The following is a 23098-nucleotide window of genomic DNA, read 5'->3' as shown; positions in this document are numbered from 1 at the left end:
CCACAACCAACGGACCAGATCTAAGCTCTGCAGTCCTGCCACATCCAGTCATGAATGGTGATGAATGATTAAACAACTCACTGGAAGAGGCATCTTTATAAATATCCCTAAACTCAGTGACAGAAGAGCCCAGTACATCAGTGCAAAAGATAAGGCTGAAGATTTTGCAATAATCTACAGCCAGAAGTGCCGAGTGAATGATCCATCTCGGTCCCCATCCAATAGTCCCTGCATTATAGATACCAGGTTCTTCAGCCAATTCAATTTACTCCATGTGACATCAAAAAACACTTGGAGGCACTGGATACTGCAAAGGCTACAACATTCCGGCAATAATCCTAAAGACTTATTCTCCAGAACTTGCCGTTCCCCTAGTCAAACTCTTCGAATACAGTTACAACACTGGCATCTACTCGACAATGTGGATAACTACCCAAGTACATAAAAAGAAGGACAAATTCAACCCAGCCAATTACTGCCCGATCAGTCTACTGTCAATCATCAGTAAAAGGGATGGAAAGTTTCATCAACAGTGCTATCAAACAATACCTGCTCAGCAATAACTTGCATAGTGATGGTGTGGATGTGCCGGTGTTGGACTGGGGGAACACAGTAAAAAAATCACATAACACCAGGTTATATTCCAACAGGTTTATTTGGAAGTACTAACTTTCGAGGTGCTGCTCCTTCATCAGGTAGCTGTGGAGCAGGATTATAAGACACAGAATTTATTGCAAATGATTACAGTGTCATGCAACTGAATTGAACAAACCAGTGATGCCCAGTTTGGGTTCTGCCACGGCCATTCAGCTCCTGACAACTTTGGTTCAAAAACGAACAAACAGCCCTTGGCATCAAGGCTACGTTTGACCAGGTGTGGCATTATGGAGGTCTAGCAAAACTAGAATCACTGAGTATCACAGGGAAAACTCTCTGGAGGTTAGAGTCATACCTGACACATAGGAAGATGGTTGCGATTACTGGAGATTAGTCATCTCAGCTCCAGGACATTTCTGCAGGAGTTCCTCAGGATAGTGTTCTAGGCCCAAACATCCTCAGCTGCCTCAATGACTTTCCCACCATCATAACGTCAGAAGTAGGGATGTTCGTTGATGACTGCACAATGTTCAGCACCATTCGCGACTCCTCAGACACTGAAGCGATCCATGTCCAAATACAAGCTCTGGACAATATCTAGGCTGAGACTAACCAGTGGCAAGTATCATTTGTGCCACACAAGTGCTAGGCTATGACCATCACTAACAAAAGACAACCTAACAACCGCCCCTTGATGTTCAATGGTATTACCAACACCGAATCCCGCACTATCAACATCATGCACGTTATCATTAATCAGAAACTCAACTGAACTCACCACATAAATACAACAGCTACAAGAGCTGGTCAGAGGCCAGGAATACTGTGGCGAGTAACTCACCTAACTCCTCATCACCTACAAGCCTCAATTCAGGAGTGTGATGGAATACTCCTCACTTGCCTGGATGAGTGCTGTCCCCACAACACTCAAGAAGTTTGACTCCATTCAGGACAAAGCAGCCACTTGACTCATATGTAGCCTTATAAGCATCCACTCCCTCCACTACCAATGCTCAGTAGCAGCAGGATCTACAAGATGCACTGCAGAAATTCACCAAAGGTCCTCACACAGCACCGCCCAAACTCATGACCACTTCGTGATGAAGCTGCTCCTTTAACAAGGTTAGGTTGTCCTTGGTTTTTTCTTCAAGAGGTCGTAAAAACACAAGTTCTGAAAAGTCTGAGTTTGGATGGGTTTTAAGGCCAACTTGTTTACAGCTAACAGATACTGCCGCAGGCAGAAAGCTTTCAAGTTTTCCCAGCTCAGTTTTTCTCTGGTTTGGTTTCTTTTAGAAATAGTTGTGTAGAAACTCTGCTGGAATTCGAAAGCAAGCTCAGGCTGGTTCTCTTTCACTGACTCCCATCTTGTAAGAACTTGTGTTTGATTTTACCTTTTGTGCCAAGGGGTGTTTATGGAGACTGTTGCAAGTATTTTCGAACAGCATCATTAAGAGTGATGATTTGTTGGGTTTTCGGATAAGTTATTTGATATTCTGTTTTTGTTCTTTGTGTTTCATTTGGTAATTTTATAAATACATTCTGTTTTGTTTAAAACTAAGTGGTTTGACCAACTGATTCTGTCTTGGAATACCCACCTTACACTTGCTTAAACAACTAGTAAAGTTAGGGTCTGGGCTACCTTCTTGTAAGGCTTTGTGGGGAGGGGGGTGGTCTGGCCTAGTCCATAACAACTTCCATCTAGAAGGACAAGGGCAACAGATATTCAAGAACACCACCACCTTCAAGTTCGCCTCCAAGCCAATCATCATCCTGACTTGGAAATATATCACTATTCCCTCACTGTCGCTGAGTCAAAAATCCTGAAATTCCCTCCCTGATGACATGGTAGGTCAACCCACAGCAAGTGGACTGCAGCAGTTCAAGAAGGCAGCTCACTACCACCTTCTCAAGGGCCACTAGGGATGGGCCATAAATGTTGACCAGCCAGCATTGCCTACATCCCACAAAATGAATAAATCAAAAAAAACCTTCAAATCATACTTTTAAGTTTTAGTATTTTCATATGGAGAGCAAAAGCACCCTGGGCTTAATCTTCTTTTGATTTCTAATGTTGACAGAAACATATTAATTAACATGGATCAATCATAAGGAGAAGACAGAAATGAATGTTTCCTTCTAAATATGAACAAAATGCACATATTATTTGTAATGCATGTTTCTTTTTACAGTATAATTATACCTCACTGGAATGCAAAGCAAGTTTGAATATTTAAAATGCTGCATTTATTTGACTTCACAAATAACTCCAGCTTTTATTTGACTTCACAAGTGAGTTACTATTAATTTATGACTATTCTCACTGGACATCAACATGAAGCTATTCTCCAGCTATTTAAAGGTTTCATAGCATCATAATTACACAGCAAGGAAATCTTTGGTCCAACCAGTCCAATCTGACCAAGTACACCAATTAAACTAGTACCACCAGCCTGCACTTGGTCCGTATCCCTCTAAACATTTCCTATTCATGAACTTGTCCAAAAGTCTTTTAAATGTTGTAATGGTTCTGCACGAACCATTTTCTCTGTCAATTCATTCCACGCACAAAGACGTTGCGCTCCCCACCCCCATGTTCTTTTAAAATCTTTCTCCTCTCACCTTATAAATATGCCCACAACTTTAAAACTCCCCCATCCTAGGGAAAAGATCCTAGATATTCACTTTATCTTTGCCGCTCATGATTTTATAAACCTCAATAATGTCACCCCTCAACCTCCTACGCTCCAAAGAAAAAAGTGCCGACCTTTGACTCAATTGATCAAAATCTCTTTGTAAGGATCAAGAATGTGTCAGATACGGTGCAGAATGGTCTCAAGGGAGAGAGGGACCAGCAGGAGGTCATTGTACACATTGGAGCCAACCAGACAGGAAAGGAAAAAGGATGAGATTCTGAAAAGAGAATACAGAGTTAGGCAGGAATTCAAAGAGGTCCTCGAGAATAGTAATATCTGGATTACTCCCGGTGCTACGAGCTAGTGAGGGTAGGAATAGGTGGATAGAGCAGATGAATGCATGACTGAGGAGCTGATGTATGGGAGAAGGATTCACATTTTTGAATCATTGGAATCTCTTCTGGGGTAAAAGTGACCTGTTCAAGAAGGATGGATTGCACCTGAATTGGAAGGGAATAATATACTGGCAGGGAGATTTGCTAGAGCTACTCAGGAGGATTTAAACTAGTAAGGTGCAGGAGTGGGACCCAGGGAGATAGTGAGGAAGAAATCAATATGAGACGGGTACAGTTGAGAACAAAGACGAGTCAAATAGTCAAGGCAGGTAGGGACAAAGCAGAGAACAAGGTAGGACTGATAAATTAAACTGCATTTATTTCAATGCAAGAAGCCTAACAAGGAAGGCAGAAAAACTCAGGGCATGGTTAGGAACATGGGACTGGGATATCATAGCAATTACTGAAACGTGGCTCAGGGGGGCAGCTTAATATTCCAGGAAACAAATGCTATAGGAAGGACAGAAAGGGAAGCAAGATAGGAGAGGGAGTGGCATTTTTGAGAAGGGATAGCATTACAGCCGTACTGAGGGAGGATGCTCCCAAAGATACATCCAGGAAAGTTAGTTGGGTGTAACTGAGAAACAAGAAAGGGTTGATCAACTTCCTGAGGTTGTATTATAGACCCCCAATAGTCGGTGGGAAATTGAGAAACAAATTTGTAAGGAGATTTCAGTTATCTGTTAGAATAATAGGGTGTTATGGTAAGGGATTTTGAACTTTCCAAACTATGGGACTGCGATAATGTTAAGGGTTGAAATGGCGAGGAATTTGCTATGTGCGTACAAGAAATTTTTCTGATTCAGTATGTGGATGTAACAACTACAGAAGGTGCAACACCTGACCTACTCTTGGGAAATAAGGCAGGACAGTGACTGAGGTGTCAGTGGGGGAGCACTTTGGGACAATAAATCAATTAGTTTTAAAATAGTGATGGAAAATAAGAGAGTGGATATAAAAGTTGAAGCTCTAAATTGGCGGAAGGCTAATTTTGACGGAATTAGGCAAGAACTCTCAAAAGCTGATTGGGGGCAAATGTTCGCAGGTAAAGGGATGGCTGGAAAATGGGAAGCCTTCAGAAATTAGGTAACTAGAGTCCAGAGACAGTATATTCCAGTTAGGGTGAAAGGAAAGGCTGGTAGGTGTAGAGCATGCTGGATAACTAGAGAAATTTGAGGGTCCGGTTAAGAAAAAGAAGGAAGCATATGTCAGGTGTAGACAAGAGAGAATGAGAGAATCCTTAGAAGAGTATAAAGCCAGTAGGAGTATACTCAAGAGGGAAATTAGGACGGCAAAAAAGGGTCATGAGATAGCTTTGGCAAATAGGGTTAAGGAGAATCCAAAGGGTTTTTACAAATACATTAAGGACAAAAAGGTAACTAGGGAGAGAATAGGGGCCCTCAAAGATCAGCAAGTCCACCTTTGTCTGGAGCCGCTGGCAATGGGGGAAATACTAAACGAGTATTTTGCGTCAGTATTTACTGTGGAAAAGGACATGGAAGATATAGAACATAGGGAATTAGATAGTGACATCTTAAAAAATGTCCATATTACAGAAGAGGAAGTGCTAGATGTCCTGAAATGTATAAAAGTGGATAAATCCCCAAGACCTGATCAGGTGCACCCTAGAACTCTGTGGGATGCTCGGGAAGTGATTGCTGGGGCTCTTACTGAAATATTTGTATAATCGATAGTCACAAGTGGTGCCACTATTTAAGAAAGATGGCAAGGACAAGCCTGGGAATTATAGACCAGTGAGGCTGATGTCAGTGGTGGGCAAGTTGTGGGAGGGAAGCCTGAGGGACAGGATGCACATGTATTTGGAAAGGCAAGGACTGATTAGGGATAGTCAACATGGCTTTGTGTGTGGGAAATCATGTCTCATGATTGAGTTTCTTAAAGAAGTATCAAAGAGGATTGATGAGGGCAGGGCGTTAGATGTGATCTGTATGGACTTCAGTATGTCGTTCAACAAGATTCCCCATGGGAGACTGGTTAGCAAGGTTAGATCTCATTCAATACAGGGAGAACTAGCCATTTGGATACAGAACTGGCTTCAAGGTAGATGACAGAGGGGGTGGTGGAGGGATGTTTTTCAGACTGGAGGCCTGTGACCAGTGGAGTGCCACAAGGATTGGTGCTGGGTCCTCTACTTTTCATCATTTATATAAATGATTTGGATATGAACATAGGAGGTACAGTTAGTAAGTTTACAGATAACACCAGAATTGGAGGTGTAGTGGACAGCAAAGAAGGTTACCTCAGATTACAAAGGGGTCTTGATCAGATGGGCCAGTGGGCTGTGGACTGGCAAATGGAGTTTAATTTAGATAAATACGAGGTGCTACATTTTGGGGAAGCAAATCTTAGCAGGACTTATACACTTAATAGTACGGCCCTAGGGAGTGTTGCTGAACAAAGAGACCTTGGAGTGCAGGTTCATAGCTTCCTAAAAGTAGAGTTGCAGGTAGATCGGATAGTGAAGGAGGCGTTTGGTATGCTTTCCTTTATTGGTCAGAGTATTAAGTACAGGAGTTGAGAGGTCATGTTGCATCTGTACAGGACATTGGTAAGGCCACTTTTGGAATATTGCATGCAATTCTGGTATCCTTCCTATTGGAAGGATGTTGTGAAACGTGAAAGGGTTCAGAAAAGATTTACAAGGATGTTGCCAGGGTTGGAGGATTTGAGCTATAGGGAGAGGTTGAATAGGCTTGGGCTGTTTTTCCTACAGTGTCAGAGGCTGAGGGGTGACCTTATAGAGGTTTATAAGATCATGAGGGGCATGGATAGGATAAATGGACAAGGTCCTTTCCCTGGGTTGGGGGAGTCCAAAACTAGAAGGCATAAGTTTAGGGTGAGAGGGGAAAGGTATCAAAGAGACTCAAGGGGCAACTTTTTCACTCAGAGGGTGGTGTGTGCATGGAATGGGCTGCCAGAGGAAGTGGTGGAGGCAAGTACAGTTGCAACATTTAAAAGGCATCTGAATGGGTATATATGAATAGGAAGGGTTTGGAGTGATACGAGCTGGGTGCTGGCAGGTGGGGCTAGATTGAGTTGGGATAACTGGTCGGCATGGACGAGTTGAACAGAAGGGTCTTTTTCCTTGCCGTACATTTCTATGACTCTATGACTTTAGATAACCTTCTTTACTTTCAATAAGGATATGCAGTTTACTTTCATTAAGACAAACAAGTCTTGGCAAAGTTTGTAAAATTAAGCAGAAAGGATGAAACAGAACAATAAAGGTACTTAAAGTTTATGAACCAGCAGATATTTCCATGGAATGAAAACTATTACACCTGTGTCTCAGTGGCTAGTTCATTAAACTATTGTGATCAACTCCAAAGGCTATGGGACTTTAACAAAGAAATAACATTTTATTTCACATTAAATAAACAATAAATCAGCAAGCTAACAAAAGCCCTGGTTTGAAGGCAGCAGTTGAGTAACTCAAATAAAATCAATGACTGTAGTAAATATTGTATTATTTACAAACATGTTGTGTGAAGTACACATTCTTTAGAAATAGAGGAGGTTGGTTAGCCAGGTTCGCTTGACAACTCGTTTACAATGCAGTAATGTCAACAATATGCGTTCAACTGAGGTTACAACGAAGGACTCTCATCAATTTTTCCCCTTACCCATGTCATGACAACCCTCAGGTTAAACCACCACCAGCCATCCCATTTACAAACACCTTTCTCAATGAGAACAGAGTCACCTCTCAGACCTTTAACGAAATTTCTCTCAATTCTGTGTTTAAATCTCACCAATTAAGTTTCTTGCCTTTGGAACAGTTCTGAATTGGCACTAATCAATGTCACAAATGTGGCCTCAGTAATGATGACCAAGATGCACACCCCCTTCTCATCCTTCAAAAATTAGTCAGTCAATCAAGCACCATAGTTCAACCAGCCAGGTCACTGAACCTCCATCCTCTTGGTTCCAGCCTTGCCCATCTTCCCAAAGGCAGCAATGGACTGTGTTTCTCGCCTTGAAATCGTTAGTTTCTCCCCAATTTGTTCAAATTAGAAGACCCATCTCAGATGGGAGTTAAAGTTGGGGGACTTTAACTTCCTCCAACATTGACTGGAAATGCTGTAATTCTCATGTCAGATGGATCAGTATTTGTTCAATGCGTGCAGGATGATTCCCTGACACAGTATGTCGAAGGGCCGACAAGAGGGGAGGCCACACTGGATCTGGTGCTTGGTAATGAACCAGGCCAGGTGTTTGATTTTGTGGTAGGTGAGCACTTGAAAGAGTTACCATAATTCAGTTACGTTTAGCGATGGAAAGGGATACGTACATGTCATAGGGCAAGAGTTATCGATGGGAGAAAAGGCAATTATAATGCGATTAAGCAAGACTTAGGATAGAATGGGGTAGCAAAATGCAGGGGATGGGGACAATCGAAATGTGGAGCTGGTTTAAAGGAACAGATATTGCATGTACTTGACAGGTATGACCCTGTCAGCAGGGAGGAAGTGATAATGAAAGGGTATTGTGGTTTACTAAAATTGCAGCTCTTATTAAGCGGAAGGAGGGTTATGTGCCAATGAGACAAGATGGTTCAGATGAGGCGATGGAGAGTTACAGATTAGCTAGGAAGGATTTAAAGAGAGAGTTAAGAAGAGCAAAGAGAGGACATGAACAGTATTGAGCAGGTAAAATAAAGGAGAACCCTAAATCTTTCTATAGGTATGTGACAAATAAAAGGATGACAAGGGTAGAAATAGGATCAGTCAAAGACATAAGTAGAAAGTTGTGTGTGGATCCTGTGAAGATCAGAGGTGCTAAACGAATATTTCTCATCAGTTTTCACTCAGGAAAAGAAGAATATTGTAGTGGAGAAGAATGAGATACGCAATATTAGACTAAAAAGGATAGAGGTTAGTAAGGAAGAGGCATTATCAATTCTAGGAGTGAAAGTAGACAAGTCCCTTGGGCAGATGGGACTTATTCGAGGATTCTCTGGGAAGCTAGGGAGGTGGTGTTGGAGCCTTTGGCTTTGATCTTTGAGTCATCATTGTCTACAGGTTTAGTACCAGAGGACTGGAGGATTGCAAATGTTGTGCTCTTGTTCAAGAAGGGCAGTCGAGATGACCCAGGTAAGTATAGACAAATGAGCCTTACGTCTGTTATAGGAAAAGGTTTGGAAAGGATTATGAGAAATAGGATTTATAATCATCTAACAAGTAACAATTTGATTGCAGATAGTCAACATGGCTTCGTCAAGGGCAGGTCACGTCTCACAAACCTCATTGAGGTTTTTTGAGAAAGTGATCAAGCATGTGGGTGAGGGTAGGGCAGTTGATGTGGTATACATGGACTTTAGTAAGGCCTTTGATAAAGTTCCATATGGTAGGCTCTTGGAGAAAATGCAGAGGGATGGGATTTAGGGTGATTTAGCAGTTTGGATTAGAAACTGGCTTTCTGTAAGAGTGATGGAAAATATTCAGCCTGGAGTCCAGTTACTAGTGGTGTGCCACAAGGATCTTTTTTGGGGCCACTGCTGTTTGTCATTTTTATAAATGACTTAGATGCAGGCATAGGTGGATGGACTAGTAAGTTTGCAGATGACACTAAAGTCGGTGGAGTAGTGGACAGTGTGGAAGAATGTTGCAGGCTGCAGGGGGACTTGGATAAACTGCAGAATTGGGCTGAGAGGTGGCAAATAGAGTTCAATGCAGAGAAATGTGAGGTGATTCACTTTGGGAAGAATGACAGGAAGGCAGAATACTGGGTCAATGGAAAGATTCTAGGTCTTGTGTGTGCGCAGAGGGATCTTGGAGTCTATGTACATATATCCCTGAAAGTTGCCACCCAGGTTGGTTGTATGTCTCCTTAAAAGCACTGTGTGTTAGGTTTTATTGGTAGAGGATTTGAGTTCCGGAGCCGTAATGTCATGCTACAATTATACAAAACCCTAGTGTGGCCGCACTCGTGTACAGTTCTGGTCGCCCAATTACAGGAAGAATGTGGAAGCATTGGAAAAGGTGCAGAGGAGATTTACGAGGATGTTGCCTGCTCTGGAGGGAAGGTCTTATGAGGAAAGGCTCAGACACTTGGGTCTGTTCTTATTGGAAAGAAGGTAGCTAAGAGGGAATTTGATAGAGACATACAAGATGATCAGAAGATTAGATAGGGTGGACAGTGAAAAACCTTTTCCTAGGATAATGTACGAGGGTGCATAGCTACAAATTGAAGGGTGATAGATTTAAGACAGATGTCAGAGGCAGGTTCTTTACTCAGAGTGGTTGGGGTGCAGAATGCCCTGCCTACCAATGTAGTTAACTCAGCCACATTAGGGAGATTTAAACGATCCTTGGATAAGCACATGGATGATGATGGGATAGTGTAGGGGGATGGGCTTAGATTAGTTCACCGGTCGACACAACATTGAGGGCTGAAGGGCCTGTTTTGAACTGTATTGTTCTATATTCTATCAGGGCTGACTGACCAAATGTTCAATAACAATTGAGCTCCAATGCTGTTTTTAAAGACCTAAAGCATAAAAGCAAAGAAATTGCAGTGAACATTTATAATACACTGGTTTGGCCTCAGCTAGAGTAATATGACCAATTCTAAGCACTGCAGTTTAGGAAGGATGTGAAGTCATTAGCCAGTGCAGAAAAGATTTATCAGACCAGCTCTAAGGCTGAAGCATTTTAGTGGCATGGATTCACTGGCAAAACTGGACATACTTCATTTGAAGTGAAAGCTGAGCAATTTGGAGATGTGTTCAAAACCACAAAAAGTATGGACAGAATAGACATTACCAGAAAGGTTGAGAACCAAAGCACTTTGATTTAAGGAGAATGACAAAAGTGCAAGAGACAAAATGAGGTATAATGTTCTTCATGTAGTATGCAGATTGCACTGCCTGAGCGTGTTGTGGAGACAGAATCAATGGTAACTTTTAAGAGGGAACTGGTTGATTAACTGAAGAGAAAAAAAACTTGCTAATGGAAAAGAGGAGGGGAGTGGGGTCAACTGAGATGTTTTTGCAGAGAACTAGCATGGAACATTGAGGGCCAAATGGTCTTCTGTGCTGTTAAAATTCTATGTTTCTATACACTATTACCTGACTAAAATAAAAGTAAAATAGTCAACTTCAAAACAGGATCAAACTTAGGCTAATTGAATACAAACTTTGTATTTTTGTGCCAATAGCATTCAGATTCTATGTCACATGACTCAACAGGAAAAGAACAAAACTTATCAATCACGTTGAAAACGTTCCTTGGATTCAGTGACAAATTATTTAAGAGTGGATCACCAGCTACTTTAAACCCATGAATTGGCAGTGATTGAAAAATATTAAAACAAATACATATTTTCAAACAGCAAATATTTTAAACTACACCCCCCAAAAAAAAACTGAGGGGTATTTCATTTTAGAGTAAGCATTAATAATAACTGCATCATTAAGTAAAATTCCAGGATAAGGGTGCTATACCTCAAAATGTCTTATTGCAAAATACAGGAAAAGTGATCACTTTGGACATTACATAATATAAAAGGCACAAAAGAAGAATGTCACACTATCGCTAAAACATTTCAACAAAATCATTTCAAGGATAAAAAAAAGAAACATTATGAATCACATTGTTTTAAAGGTAAGCCTTCACTGCATCTTTTTTTCCAATTCATTCACAGGATACGGGCGCCACTGACTGGAATTTCCTGCCCAGCACTAGCTGCCCAAGAGTGAATCACATGCTGTGGGGGTCTGGAGTCACATAGGCCAGACCAGGCAAAGACGGCATATTTCTTTCCCTAAATATGCATCACTAAACTCCTATTTCCAGATCATTATTGAATTGAAGTTCCATTCTGCTATGGACGATTTCAAACTCAGGCACCCAGAACATTATCTGGGTGTCTTCTGGATTAATAGTAACAATACCACTAGGCCACTGCCTACCCGGACTACCTTCATAGAACATCCTACCACAGATAAAGAGACCAAAACTGCACACAATATTCCAGGTGTGGTCTCAGCAGTATCTTGTATAGTTGCAGCAAGACATCCCTGCTCCTGTACTCAAATCCTCGCTTTATGAAGGTAAATATAACATTCACCTTCTTCACCATCTGCTGTACCTGCATGCTTACTTTCAGCAACTGGTGCAAAAAGACACCCAGGTCTCACTGCACTGCCCCTTTCCCAATCTATCACCAGTTATTAATCTGCCTCCTTGTTTTTGCTACAGATTTGGATAATCTAACATTTATCCACAATATACTTCACCTGCCATGTATTTACCCACTCACTCAGCATGTCAAAATCACAACGGAGTTTCTTTGCAGTCTCCTCACTGCTCACTCATCCACTTAGTTTTGTGACACCTGTAAACTTGGAGAAATTACATTTAGTTGTTTCATCTAAAGCTTCAATATACACTGTGAATAGTTGGGTTCCATGCACTGACCCCATTAGTCACTGCCTGCTACTTTGTTTATTCCTATTCTTTGCTCCCTGTCTGCCAAACAGTCCTCTATTCATGTCAATATACTCCCCACAATCCCATGCACTTTAATTGTACATGCTAATCCCTTATGTGAGACCTTATCAAAAGCCTTCAACCAGTCCAAGTGAAACACATCCACTAACTCCCTCTATGCCTTTGAAATGCGATTTTCCTTTTGTGAATCAATGCTGATTATGTCTGATCCTGTCACTGTTTTCCCAAGTGCTTTGCTATTAAATCAATTATAATGGACCTCTAACGTTTTCCCCACAGCTGACATTTTCTCTACCTCTTTTTTTGAAGTAGCAAGGTTATATTAGCTATACTCCAATCTATAGGAATTGTTCCAGAGTCTATAGAATCTTTTAAGATGACCAATGTATCAACTATTTCTAGTGCCACTTCCTTAAATACTCTGGGATATAGATAATTGGGCCAGAGGGATTTATTAGCCTTTGAGCCATCAATTAATTCCAATACCATTTCCCTACTAATTTGCAATTCCTCCCTCTCACTGGGGTTCCCTAACATTTTTGGGTTATTATCGGTGTCCTCTTTTCTGAGTTCAAAACCAACATATGTATTTAATTGGTCAGCCGTCTCTTTGTTCTCATTATAATAGAAGCTTTTGCAATCAGTTTGCATGCTCCTTCCTTGTTTGCAAGCTTCCTCTCATTGGGTCATTCTGCTATAACATGACAGTTGCATTCCTGTGCAACTTCACACTATAGAAAATTGTGCTATGGAAAACTGCTATAGGAAATCACACTGTAGAAGATCACTACAGAAAATAGCTATACCCGTTCAGCAGAAAGTTTGCTTATCAAACAACGTCCACAATTCATCAATCACATTATAGCCATGTTGACGAACTGCACATTATACCAGAACAACCTATTTCATCCATTATATCAATTCCTATTATTTTTTTTGAACTGAAATTCGAAATGGCTCCCATTCCTCGGGTCTTTTTATGGCCATTTTATAAGCCCCTTCCTTGGATTTAATACAATCAAATTTCCCTTGGTAGCACTGCTTGGGTCACCTTCTCTGTTTTGCTTTGACACCAAGACAAGAATGAACAATTGTTGCAGTTTATCCATGCACTTTATATGATTGCCATTACCTCTCTACCAACATCCTCTGAAATAATGTTCCTCATCTCACCATAGCCAATTTGCACCTCATAATATCATAGTTTCCTCTATTTAGATTAAGAACCAGAGTCTCAAATCAATCATGTCACCTTCCAATGAAGAATTCTATCCTATCACGGTCATTCTTCCTCACCAGGCCTCACATGGCTAAGTTGTCAATAATTAATTTCTGAATTAGCCAAATAGTATTTATTAAAATTCTGGGTTTCGTCTGATATAAAAATCAAGTTTCTAAAGATTTCAACTATATTGCACAGTTCTCATTTGATCAAAAGCCAAACCGTCAACTAAAGGTACACATTTGGATTCCAGTACAGAGCCCTAGCATTGTATTTAATATTTCCAAACACAAATGCAATCTTTTGGTTCAGTATCCCTGCCTCTGATCAAAATCTCTGGATTCAAGTCCCATCAGGACCTGATGGTTAAGGAAGATGCACTCTTTACTGTATAGGTTGATGATCAACCATCAAATCCTTTAAAGATACACGAACTGCAGGCAGTTATGGCAGGAGATATTCCTGATTCTCCAAATGATAGAAAGAACATTGGAATCTCAACCGTCACTACTTATACATCAGGACTACAATATGCATGTGAAAACACATAACTCCAAGTGAAGTACAATATCCCTACACAGCATTCAATACACACTATTCCTGATAACATTGGAATGTTGTTAAGAGTATAACAATTTTTAAACCTTTCACTTAAAGCGAGTGTGAATTCAACTCTTTACAGCCATTAAATATTAAAACTTTATTATTCAAAACACTAAGGGGGATGAACAAACAAAAATTTGTATTAAGGTGAACATTATCACTTTATTCTCAGAAGAAATTTAGTCACTTCTTACTACAATATATCAAAAGCTATGAAACTGTAATCTATATTAGATACAAATGAATGAAAAAGAAAATCAAATCAGGCTTGCCTCTACTAATGGATATCAAGCTGTAGAACACCTTGAATTATTTCCTCCCTTTCTAACATTTTCCTCACCTATTATGTCACAGCCTTTCTAAGGGCACTGACTACTTGTGGGGCATGGTTTTGCATGTCACAAATCCCTTTCTAGTACTTTTTCTTTGTGGTACTATTTACTTTAATTTTGAACAACCCAAGTCTGCCAACAGAATTAGGGATAAAAGCCTAGTCTGAATGTAGCATGTAATACATGCACAAAGGTATCCATGAAACAGTGGAACTGGAGCAGTACCCCTTTTAACTAATTTTAACCTCAATAATCCAACACAGAGGTATTGCACATTAAGAATTCATTTATAGCCAAATATATCAGCATGGTTTTGCACTGGTATCATTGCTATTGTTATAACAAAATTGCAACCTGAACTGAGAATCAGAGACTAACCTAGCATTAGAAAAGAAATTACGATTTTCAGTAGTGATATGAAATTAAAGAAAAATAAAATTCCAACATATTTATGATCTTAAAATAAAATTAAGTAGCTCACCATTAATAGATGCTTCAAGAATTTTGCTAAAAGTATTCTCTCTTTTATTTGTAAGAGACTTCTTTTCATGCTTTTCGCTTCTGCATGCACTGTGTGTAGCAGCACAAGTGTTAGATGAGGCTGCTGATTCTTTCAAAGATCTTTTATCAACCAAACCCTCTGAGACACTTAGTGCAGGATGCTGGCTAATTATTAGATCATTTTTAAACAGTGGGCCAACACAGGTCATATCACACAGCTTGAGAGGCAAACTCCTTTTTTCTGGTGTTGTAAAAGATGCAACAGGAGAACAGGCTGAGGACACCTGAAGGTCAGACTGATACTTTGGAGAAACTAGAGCTGAATCTTGTGATGCCAGACAAATATTGGTAAGATGCAAAGTTTCTATTTTGCTTGGTACTAAGGATGTGTGCTTTCCAGACTCTGGTGTTGAGCAATCTCTGAATACTTCTGACTCTGCTTCGAATAGTTCTGAAGTAATTTTGTTGCAGTTTTTCTGAAACTCGGGGATGCATTCAACTGGTTCTGTCTTTATTATATCTGTGTTATCAGAAGATGATTTGCCTGCAAGATGTTCTGACAATTTAGTAATTTTATAAACAGTATTGGTGATTGACGAATTATTTTCATTTAAGTCTTCAAATGAAAAGCCCAGATCAAAGTTAATAGAAAAGGTTTCACCTGAGCAATTGTACACACTGCTGTTATCAACCACTGACCTATGCTGCTCAATGCATAAGTTTTCACAAAGCATTTGTTTGTGAAATGATTGATGCAAAACTGGCCAGTGACTTATGTCGTGTTCAGTTTCATGGTTTCTTAAATTATTAGGAACTGCTTGGGCACGTTGCAGTGGTGTGTTCAACTCAGTAGGTTGCCTCGTCAGTCCAGAGACATCCTTTCCAATCATACATCTTTTGGAGTTGGAAGCACGATGGGATGGAAGGCTGCCAAATGATGGTTCAGTTTCAAACAAAGGCAAGCTTTCCTCAGATACAAACAGCATGTCATTTATGGAGTTCTTGAAGATTTTACTGGTTCTATTTTTGTTTTTATCAGGGGAGTTATGATACTTGTGCAAAGGATCATGTAATTTTTCTTGGTTTACACCAGACTGAGCTCGATAATTTTGATCCAAGTGTTCTTCAACATTACTGTCAAATAAGTCATCCCAGGAAGGACTGCAATGTGTGTCAACACAATTTAAATCCTCAGGCTCTCTCCAAGTCACTAAATCTGTTGGTTTAATACTATTTGATGATGAACAACTGAAAACGTGATTGCCTCCTTGGTCAGATTTTAAAGCAGTTTCTGGTGGGATTTTTAAAATATTTGATTGTCCTCTATTTTCTTCATAATTCACTTTTTCGCAAAAGGAAAATATGTCTAGTCCTGGGGGAGAAGTAGCAAGAAAGGATTTTACTCTTTCCAAAACCACTTCTGCACTAGTGGGAACTTGCCCACCATAATCATAATTAGGATGTTCAACCTCTGGTAAGCAATACCTTTGAGAATCTGTATTTGAGGATCTGTGTCCTGAACTGTGGCCCCGAGTTATGAGCACATCTGGTAGATAAAACAGTTTAGACACATTGATACAATTTGTTGATATTTCATTAATTGAGCCACTCGAGTCTAAACTAACACAGTTTGATTTGTTGCATTTGGAAACCAGATCATGTGTTTCAGTCACAATATCTTTTAATACGTAATCATTTACTGGTTCATAATGGTGACACTCAGTTTGTTCTTTCTCGGTTGCATCAACAATTTTGTATTCAGAACTTATTGATTTGCTTCCAGTAGAACTTGTACAGATTTTCATGGGACTCTTCAAGATTTCTCTCCTGTCTGCCCCACTAAACTTAGCTGCTTTCTGTATTTCACCATGCAAGTCCTCTTTAATTTCGTCCTCTGACTGATAGATCTGTTCACTTGGTTTTGAAGTATTTCCCGTTACTGTAAATGCAGTTTCTCTGGTTTCCTTAGTGTTTGCAGTTCCAAGACAAGATGGTGAATGTAGAACTTTTGTCCTTTTATTTATATTAGAAAGGGCACATACCTTAGCTTCATTTGTTAATTTGCAAAAATTATTATTCTTTTCAACACATTTCTTTCTGTCACATCTAGGCTTCATTAGTTGATGCACTATATGTTTATCTCGATTTTTTGCCATGTAAGTGTCTCCAATTTGACATTGTTGCATGCAAGGTGCTTCAACAATATCATCCATGTTTAAATACGGCATGATGTCTAATGAATAATTGTCACCGTTCTGTAATAGAAAGACAAATCAGTAACGGTAAAATTACATTTTTAAAATTAACTTTATTTTAAAATATTTACAATATTAACATTCAGGTACTGCATGAGTGTGATGCAGCAAGGTTCAAATAATGCAAAGGTTATTTGCAAAGGAAAGCAAGAGAACAGCATTAGGTTAGACGCTCATTCAGACAGCCAGTGCAATCTCAATGGGCCAAATGGCCTCCTTCTACACTGTAACAATTTTGCTATTCTGTGAAAAACAGTCAATTTTAAGTTACACATTAATACTCTCACCACAATAAAAGTGGGTCTGATAAAGATGCCTTCAAGGGGAAGTGGCATTCCATTTAGAATTCTTGAACAGCAATTTACCCTAATTCCTTAACCATCTATCTTTTGTCATCAGTTTGCAGTATTTAGCAGTCATGATCTAAACTTTGTGCGTACAAATGCCATTCTTAAAGTGAGGAGCTTAAACAGATCTACATCACTGAGTCATTTAACTGAGCATGGAGTTGGTCAATCTCTGCTTCAGGCAGGACTTATGTTAAGCATAGGTTGAACCCTGGTTAAGTTACATTTGGAATACTGTAAACAATATAAGAACATAATGAAAAAGATACAAAGCTGCTGAGTTGGTGCAAAGAAAGTTTTCCAGGATTAAACATCAAAAACTGAGAAGGTAACTTCATCATAAGTAACAAGCTGAGCCTCTTTTCTGTACAGAGTTGAGAATAATCTGACAGAGATTTTCAAGATTTTGAAAGAATTTAACAGATTGGAAATAGAGAAAATATTTCCACCTATGCAGAATACAAAGCCAAAGTATATATGCATATTAACATACATGCACACACAGTCAACACTAGTAAATCTAATAGGGAATTCAGAACAAATACCTTTACTCAAAGAATGCAGAATATATAAAGAGCAGATGAGAGAAGAAACATGCATCAGAAAACTGGAGAAGCATTAGGAAATAAAGGAAAGAAGGATATGCAAGTAGGGCTAAATGAAGTTAAAAGGTGGCTCATCTATAAAGTCTAGACCAATTTTGCTAAATAGTTTACTTTTATACCCTCTACTCAATGAAGTTGTTAGATTTAATTCTTGCAGTTTTCAATCTCTTTTGTGTATTCATTTTCCTTTAGTTCAGCAATAACATTTCTGGGAAACACACGTGACTTGGAATATCAGAAAAAGGTATTTATTTTTGTCAGAAGATAAGAAGATCGAGGAAAATATAACAAATAACTGCTGCTTATAGGAAAATAACAAATCTTGTCACAGATAGCTTTGATTTTTGAATGAGATTAACGTAACCAATCCTAACTGTAGCTCAACTACTAGAAAACCAACTACAATAATTAATTTAATTTCAGTGTCAGTAGCTTTCAGTGAAGATCAATTCTAATTCTAGCTGCTTAGAATCATAGATTCTTATAACACAGAAGGAAATAGTATGGCCCATCAACCTGGCCCATCTCTTCAAACTGCTCAGTTTGGTCCAACCCTTCCATTCCCCAACAACTCTGCAAATACGTTTTATACAAGGCCATGTCCAATTGTATTTTGAAAATTCTTACAGAATCAGACTTCTTCAATTCAGGCAGTCCATTCCAGAACACAATAATGTGTGGAAAAACCAAAAATTGAATTTCTCCCTTAGTTTTTTTTTGTTATATTTTGAAAATCTTTGAGTTTTGATTAATGACCATTAGCCTGAAGAAAAATGTTATTTTCCCCTACCTACTTGATCACAACTTCTCAATTTGGAATACCTCAATGGGGTCTCTCTGCTCGGAAGATAATTGTAATGACTCTGTTTTTCACAAAATGGCATCTTTCACCCTGGTATGATCTTGAAAAACTGCCTCTCCAGGACCTTAACATATGTGATACCTAGAATTGTGTAAACAACTCCAGCTGAAATCAAACTAATGTTTGCAAATGTTTAGCATGACTTGCTTGTTTCTGTCTTCAAAGACTAATAACCACATACCTAATCTGCATCACCAACTTAAAACAACATCTTCAAGGATTTGTAAATATTGTGATAAAGGTTTACATTATATCATTTAGGCATTTAGATTTTTAAAAGTACAGGAAAATATATTTTGGTTTTAGCTCTGTGAAGTTGATTTCTTTTTGTCTTAAGTCAGAAAATCATTTTTTGTTCAAACAATTAATTCAAACACAAGTCAAATGCTTCTTTGGGAAATTAAATGACTCTATCAGCTACCAAGAAATTTAACAGATGTAGTATTTACAAGATTGAACTTTTATGACATATGATCTTAGCAGATGTTATTACCAGACAAGGAACCTGACTTGATCAATCACATATTTTGGTATTTTGGTGTTAAGAACATAACCTTTCACTTAAAGATAAGAATGCAATACTGCATTTTTGCTTTAACAATAAAATTGAAGTTTATTACAAAAAGGAATAATAAACCAAAAAAAAGTCCAAACAAAAGCACAAAACCAATTCATTCTACAAGAAGGCTTCAAAAACTATTGTTTAAAAGAAATTACTGTGGTTACAGAAATACTTTCAAATTATTAAATCCAAAGTCTCATCAACATGATATATATACACATGAATCCCAGAGTTTACATGTGACATGAAAAAAGGTGGTGACAGTCTCAATTAGTTTAAATTCAGAAGATAAGTGATCTTGGCAAATGGCCAATTTTGTTTGGTTTGTACAAGCTTCCAAGCCTCAGAAGTGAATACACATTCAGTCCACCACATCTGAAAAGAGTCAGTTCAATAAGAAATCTTACAGTTAAGAGAAGAATGATACCTTATTAGCTTTGAGTGACAGTAAAGGATATTATTGGGAAAAGTGCTGAACTTTTCTTTTTGATGTTTGTTATTTTTCTTTTCTGTCATAAACAAGTGCATTTTAATTTAAAGAAAACATATTTCAAATCGGGGAGCTGACTTGTCCAGTAGTGCAACCAACTGGATAACAATGTGCATCTTTAGATCCATTTGTTGTTGCATCCCCACTCAAAATAGTACAAATTAGATATTCCCTTTCCATGTTCCTTCTGAAATGCATCATTCAACTAGTCCACATTATAGTATATTAGCCATGCAATACCCATTTCATTAGTCTATGACCTCCTGAGGCCTGCTATTATCCTGTTTAATTATTCACAAATTTGAAAGCTTTTGTATTGTGAACATGCCTGGAAATTGTACCTATTATAGGCATACTCATGTAAGTAATATAGATAAAAAGGAAAATGGTCCTAATGTGGACTCTTGGAGAACCCCACTGCATATTGTTCATCAGTGCAAAATGAGTCTCCATCACTTACCTCTTAGTCAATTGTGTACACAAATTACCACCATTTATTTCGAACAATTTTTCTATTTTTGAAATGGTTTGTTTTAAATGCTGTTTTACCGAATGTATTACAAAGCTCATATGTAACATCTACTGCATGACTTATCTACTTCCTTGGTTACTTCAAAGTACTCCAATCAGGTTAGTCAGACATAACATGCCTTTAGCAAATTAAAGCTAGCTATCCTTTATAAACCTATATTGCCTCAAGATCTGAAACACTCAAATACTATTTCAATCATCCATGTTTCCACAAAATTACTTCCTCTTTTTGTAAATTGACCCATCAATCCTTCATCTGTTATTGGGTGACATGGTGGCAGAGCGGTTGGTTCTGATGCCTCACAGCACCAGGGGACCTGGTTTCGATTTCAGCCTTGGGCAATTGTGTCGAGTTTGCACATTCTCCCTCCAGGCACTCTGGTTTGCTCCCACAGTTCAAAGAAATTGGGATTAGGTGGGTTAGCCAAAGTAAAAACCCTCTGCAGCATTACAGGAATGGCTTTTGATGGAATGCTCTTCCAAGGGTCAATGTGGACTTGATGGACCAAATTACCTCCTTCTGTACTAAAGCGATTCTATCATACTCTTATTATTCCGAGTATTGAATTTTGCACTCCTTTTTATCTTACCTGCTGTTGCTCTCTTATATTGCTTTTCAACTTCTCCCTGCATCTGTATTCTGTACCTGATTCTTTATTATTATGGCACAGTATTGTTAGCTGATTTCTTATGGTTAATTAATCGTACGATGTACCAAGTTATCACAAGATCTTTTCATTATTTATACTCAAGTGTCAGGTGAAATCTGTTCAAAAAACCATTGCAAAATCATAAATCTCCACAATCAAGACCCTCTGATCAGAGAACTATATAAATTAGCAAACCCTCCTAAAAGTTGTACACATATCAGATCTGTTAAACTCAGAGATTCATAAATGTGCACTGACATTGAAGTACATCAGAAGAAAATGTTAGCTTTTGTGCATGATTTAGAGTTCTCAATTCAACTTCTAACAGCCAGCATTGCAAAAGTGCAATTTCAGCAGACATTCCTTAACTAAACATATTTAAAATATAAATTAAATTGTATCAATATTTTTCAAACATTTAACAAATTTACAGCGCTTCCCAAATCTTTGATGTTTGCAATGCTCATGTGATCTGTAACTAACAGTCTAAAAATGTGCTAGTTTTATTCCATTACATTTTTCTTTATTCCGGTTGTTAAAATTAATAAAATATTCTGTGTTAAACATAAACTGTGTGATAAGCATTTTATGATTAGTTCAATTTATTTATGCTTTCCAAGAATGTCTCTTTTCTCATGTATTGCTTTAAGTATTATAAACAATAATAATTACACATCTTGTTGGGGCCAAGACTTATACTAAAGCAGGCTACTATACTTTGAACAAGTTAAGCAATAATTGCAAACACCTGGTTGCAATTAATTATGTTAAAAAATCTTTGAAATACCCTACAAAAAATGGGCTTCCCTCGCAGTCAATAATCTGCCTCATGTCCTTAAATTATAGATAAGACGACCAATGAAAAGATTAAACATAAACCTGGCTTGTACTGTTATGCAAGATCAGCAAATAAGTCACAGCTTAAGCTAAGCTATAAAGAAAAATGTTTTCATAACTGGAACCTTTATGAGTCTGATTCTGGACCAATATCCCACATTTATGTTATGATTTGGCTAGGGATTATTATTTTTCTTCTAAAATGGCCAAGTGTGAAATCCATGGAAAGAAGAAAATAAAGCTGAAGTTTTTAAACAAGTATCAATAAATTTTACTCTATAAATTTATTGAACTTCTGTTTTAACACCCATAATTAACATGTGGTAAGTTTGGGTAATGAACTGCAATTAAGCATGCCACAGCACACAAAAGAGCAAATGAGAGCAAGACTAATCTCTCAGATTCCTCAGAAATTCTCTCAAAATAATTCACATAATGGGTCATCAAACTTTCATAAACTTGACAAGGGATTAGAATTTCTCATCTTTCCAATCTGGCCTTAAAACTCTGTCTCATGAACTATTAGATTAGATTACTTACAGTGTGGAAACAGGCCCTTCGGCCCAACAAGTCCACACCGCCCCGCCGAAGCACAACCCACCCATACCCCTACATTTACCCCTTACCTAACACTACAGGCAATTTAGCATGGCCAATTCACCTGACCTGCACATCTTTGGACTGTGGGAGGAATCCGGAGCACCCGGAGGAAACCCACGCAGACACGGGGAGAACTTAAACTCCACACAGTCAGTCGCCTGAGGCGGATATTGAACCCGGGTCTCTGGCGCTGTGAGGCAGCAGTGCTAACCACTGTGCCACCGTGCCGCCCACTATTCTGTCATGAATGGTCGATCATCCTCCTTTCCAAGGAAAAACTCCAGAAACTGTGTTTTAGTATTCGCATGTAGACTCAACTCCAGCTATTCAGAGATATCTCAGCAAGCCAGTCCTATCACTTTTTTTTAAGTTAACCTATTTGTCTAATCAAGCAGGTGGGACTTGAACCTTGGCCTCCTGTGTTCAGGGGAAGGGATACTACCACTGCACCACAAGAGGGCCACCAAAGAAATGGAACAGTGATAGCTCCATCTCTGCATGGTCTTGAACCACCAGTCTTTCAGTTAACAACCATGTGCACTGACCAGTTGTGCCACAGAGATTGGCTGTCACTAGGATTTTTTCCTGAGCTCAAATCTGGT

The 23098-nt window shown here is 38.8% G+C and overlaps 1 protein-coding gene across 7 annotated transcripts in view; it reads right to left on the bottom strand.

The window, feature by feature from the left end:
* Nucleotides 1-23098, bottom strand: part of fancm (FA complementation group M) — a 172992-nt gene that overhangs the window by 50986 nt on the left and 98908 nt on the right. For all 7 annotated transcript variants that reach the window (XM_043697329.1, XM_043697330.1, XM_043697328.1 and 4 more), the window contains one exon: nt 14738-17012. In XM_043697329.1, coding sequence (XP_043553264.1) covers nt 14738-17012 — 2275 coding nt within the window. The remainder of the gene's footprint in view (nt 1-14737; nt 17013-23098) is intronic.

Source organism: Chiloscyllium plagiosum, chromosome 10 (assembly GCF_004010195.1).
Source record: "Chiloscyllium plagiosum isolate BGI_BamShark_2017 chromosome 10, ASM401019v2, whole genome shotgun sequence".
NCBI lineage: Eukaryota > Metazoa > Chordata > Chondrichthyes > Orectolobiformes > Hemiscylliidae > Chiloscyllium > Chiloscyllium plagiosum.
Note: the sequence above shows the minus strand (reverse complement) of the source record. Positions and strands in the feature narration are given on the sequence as shown.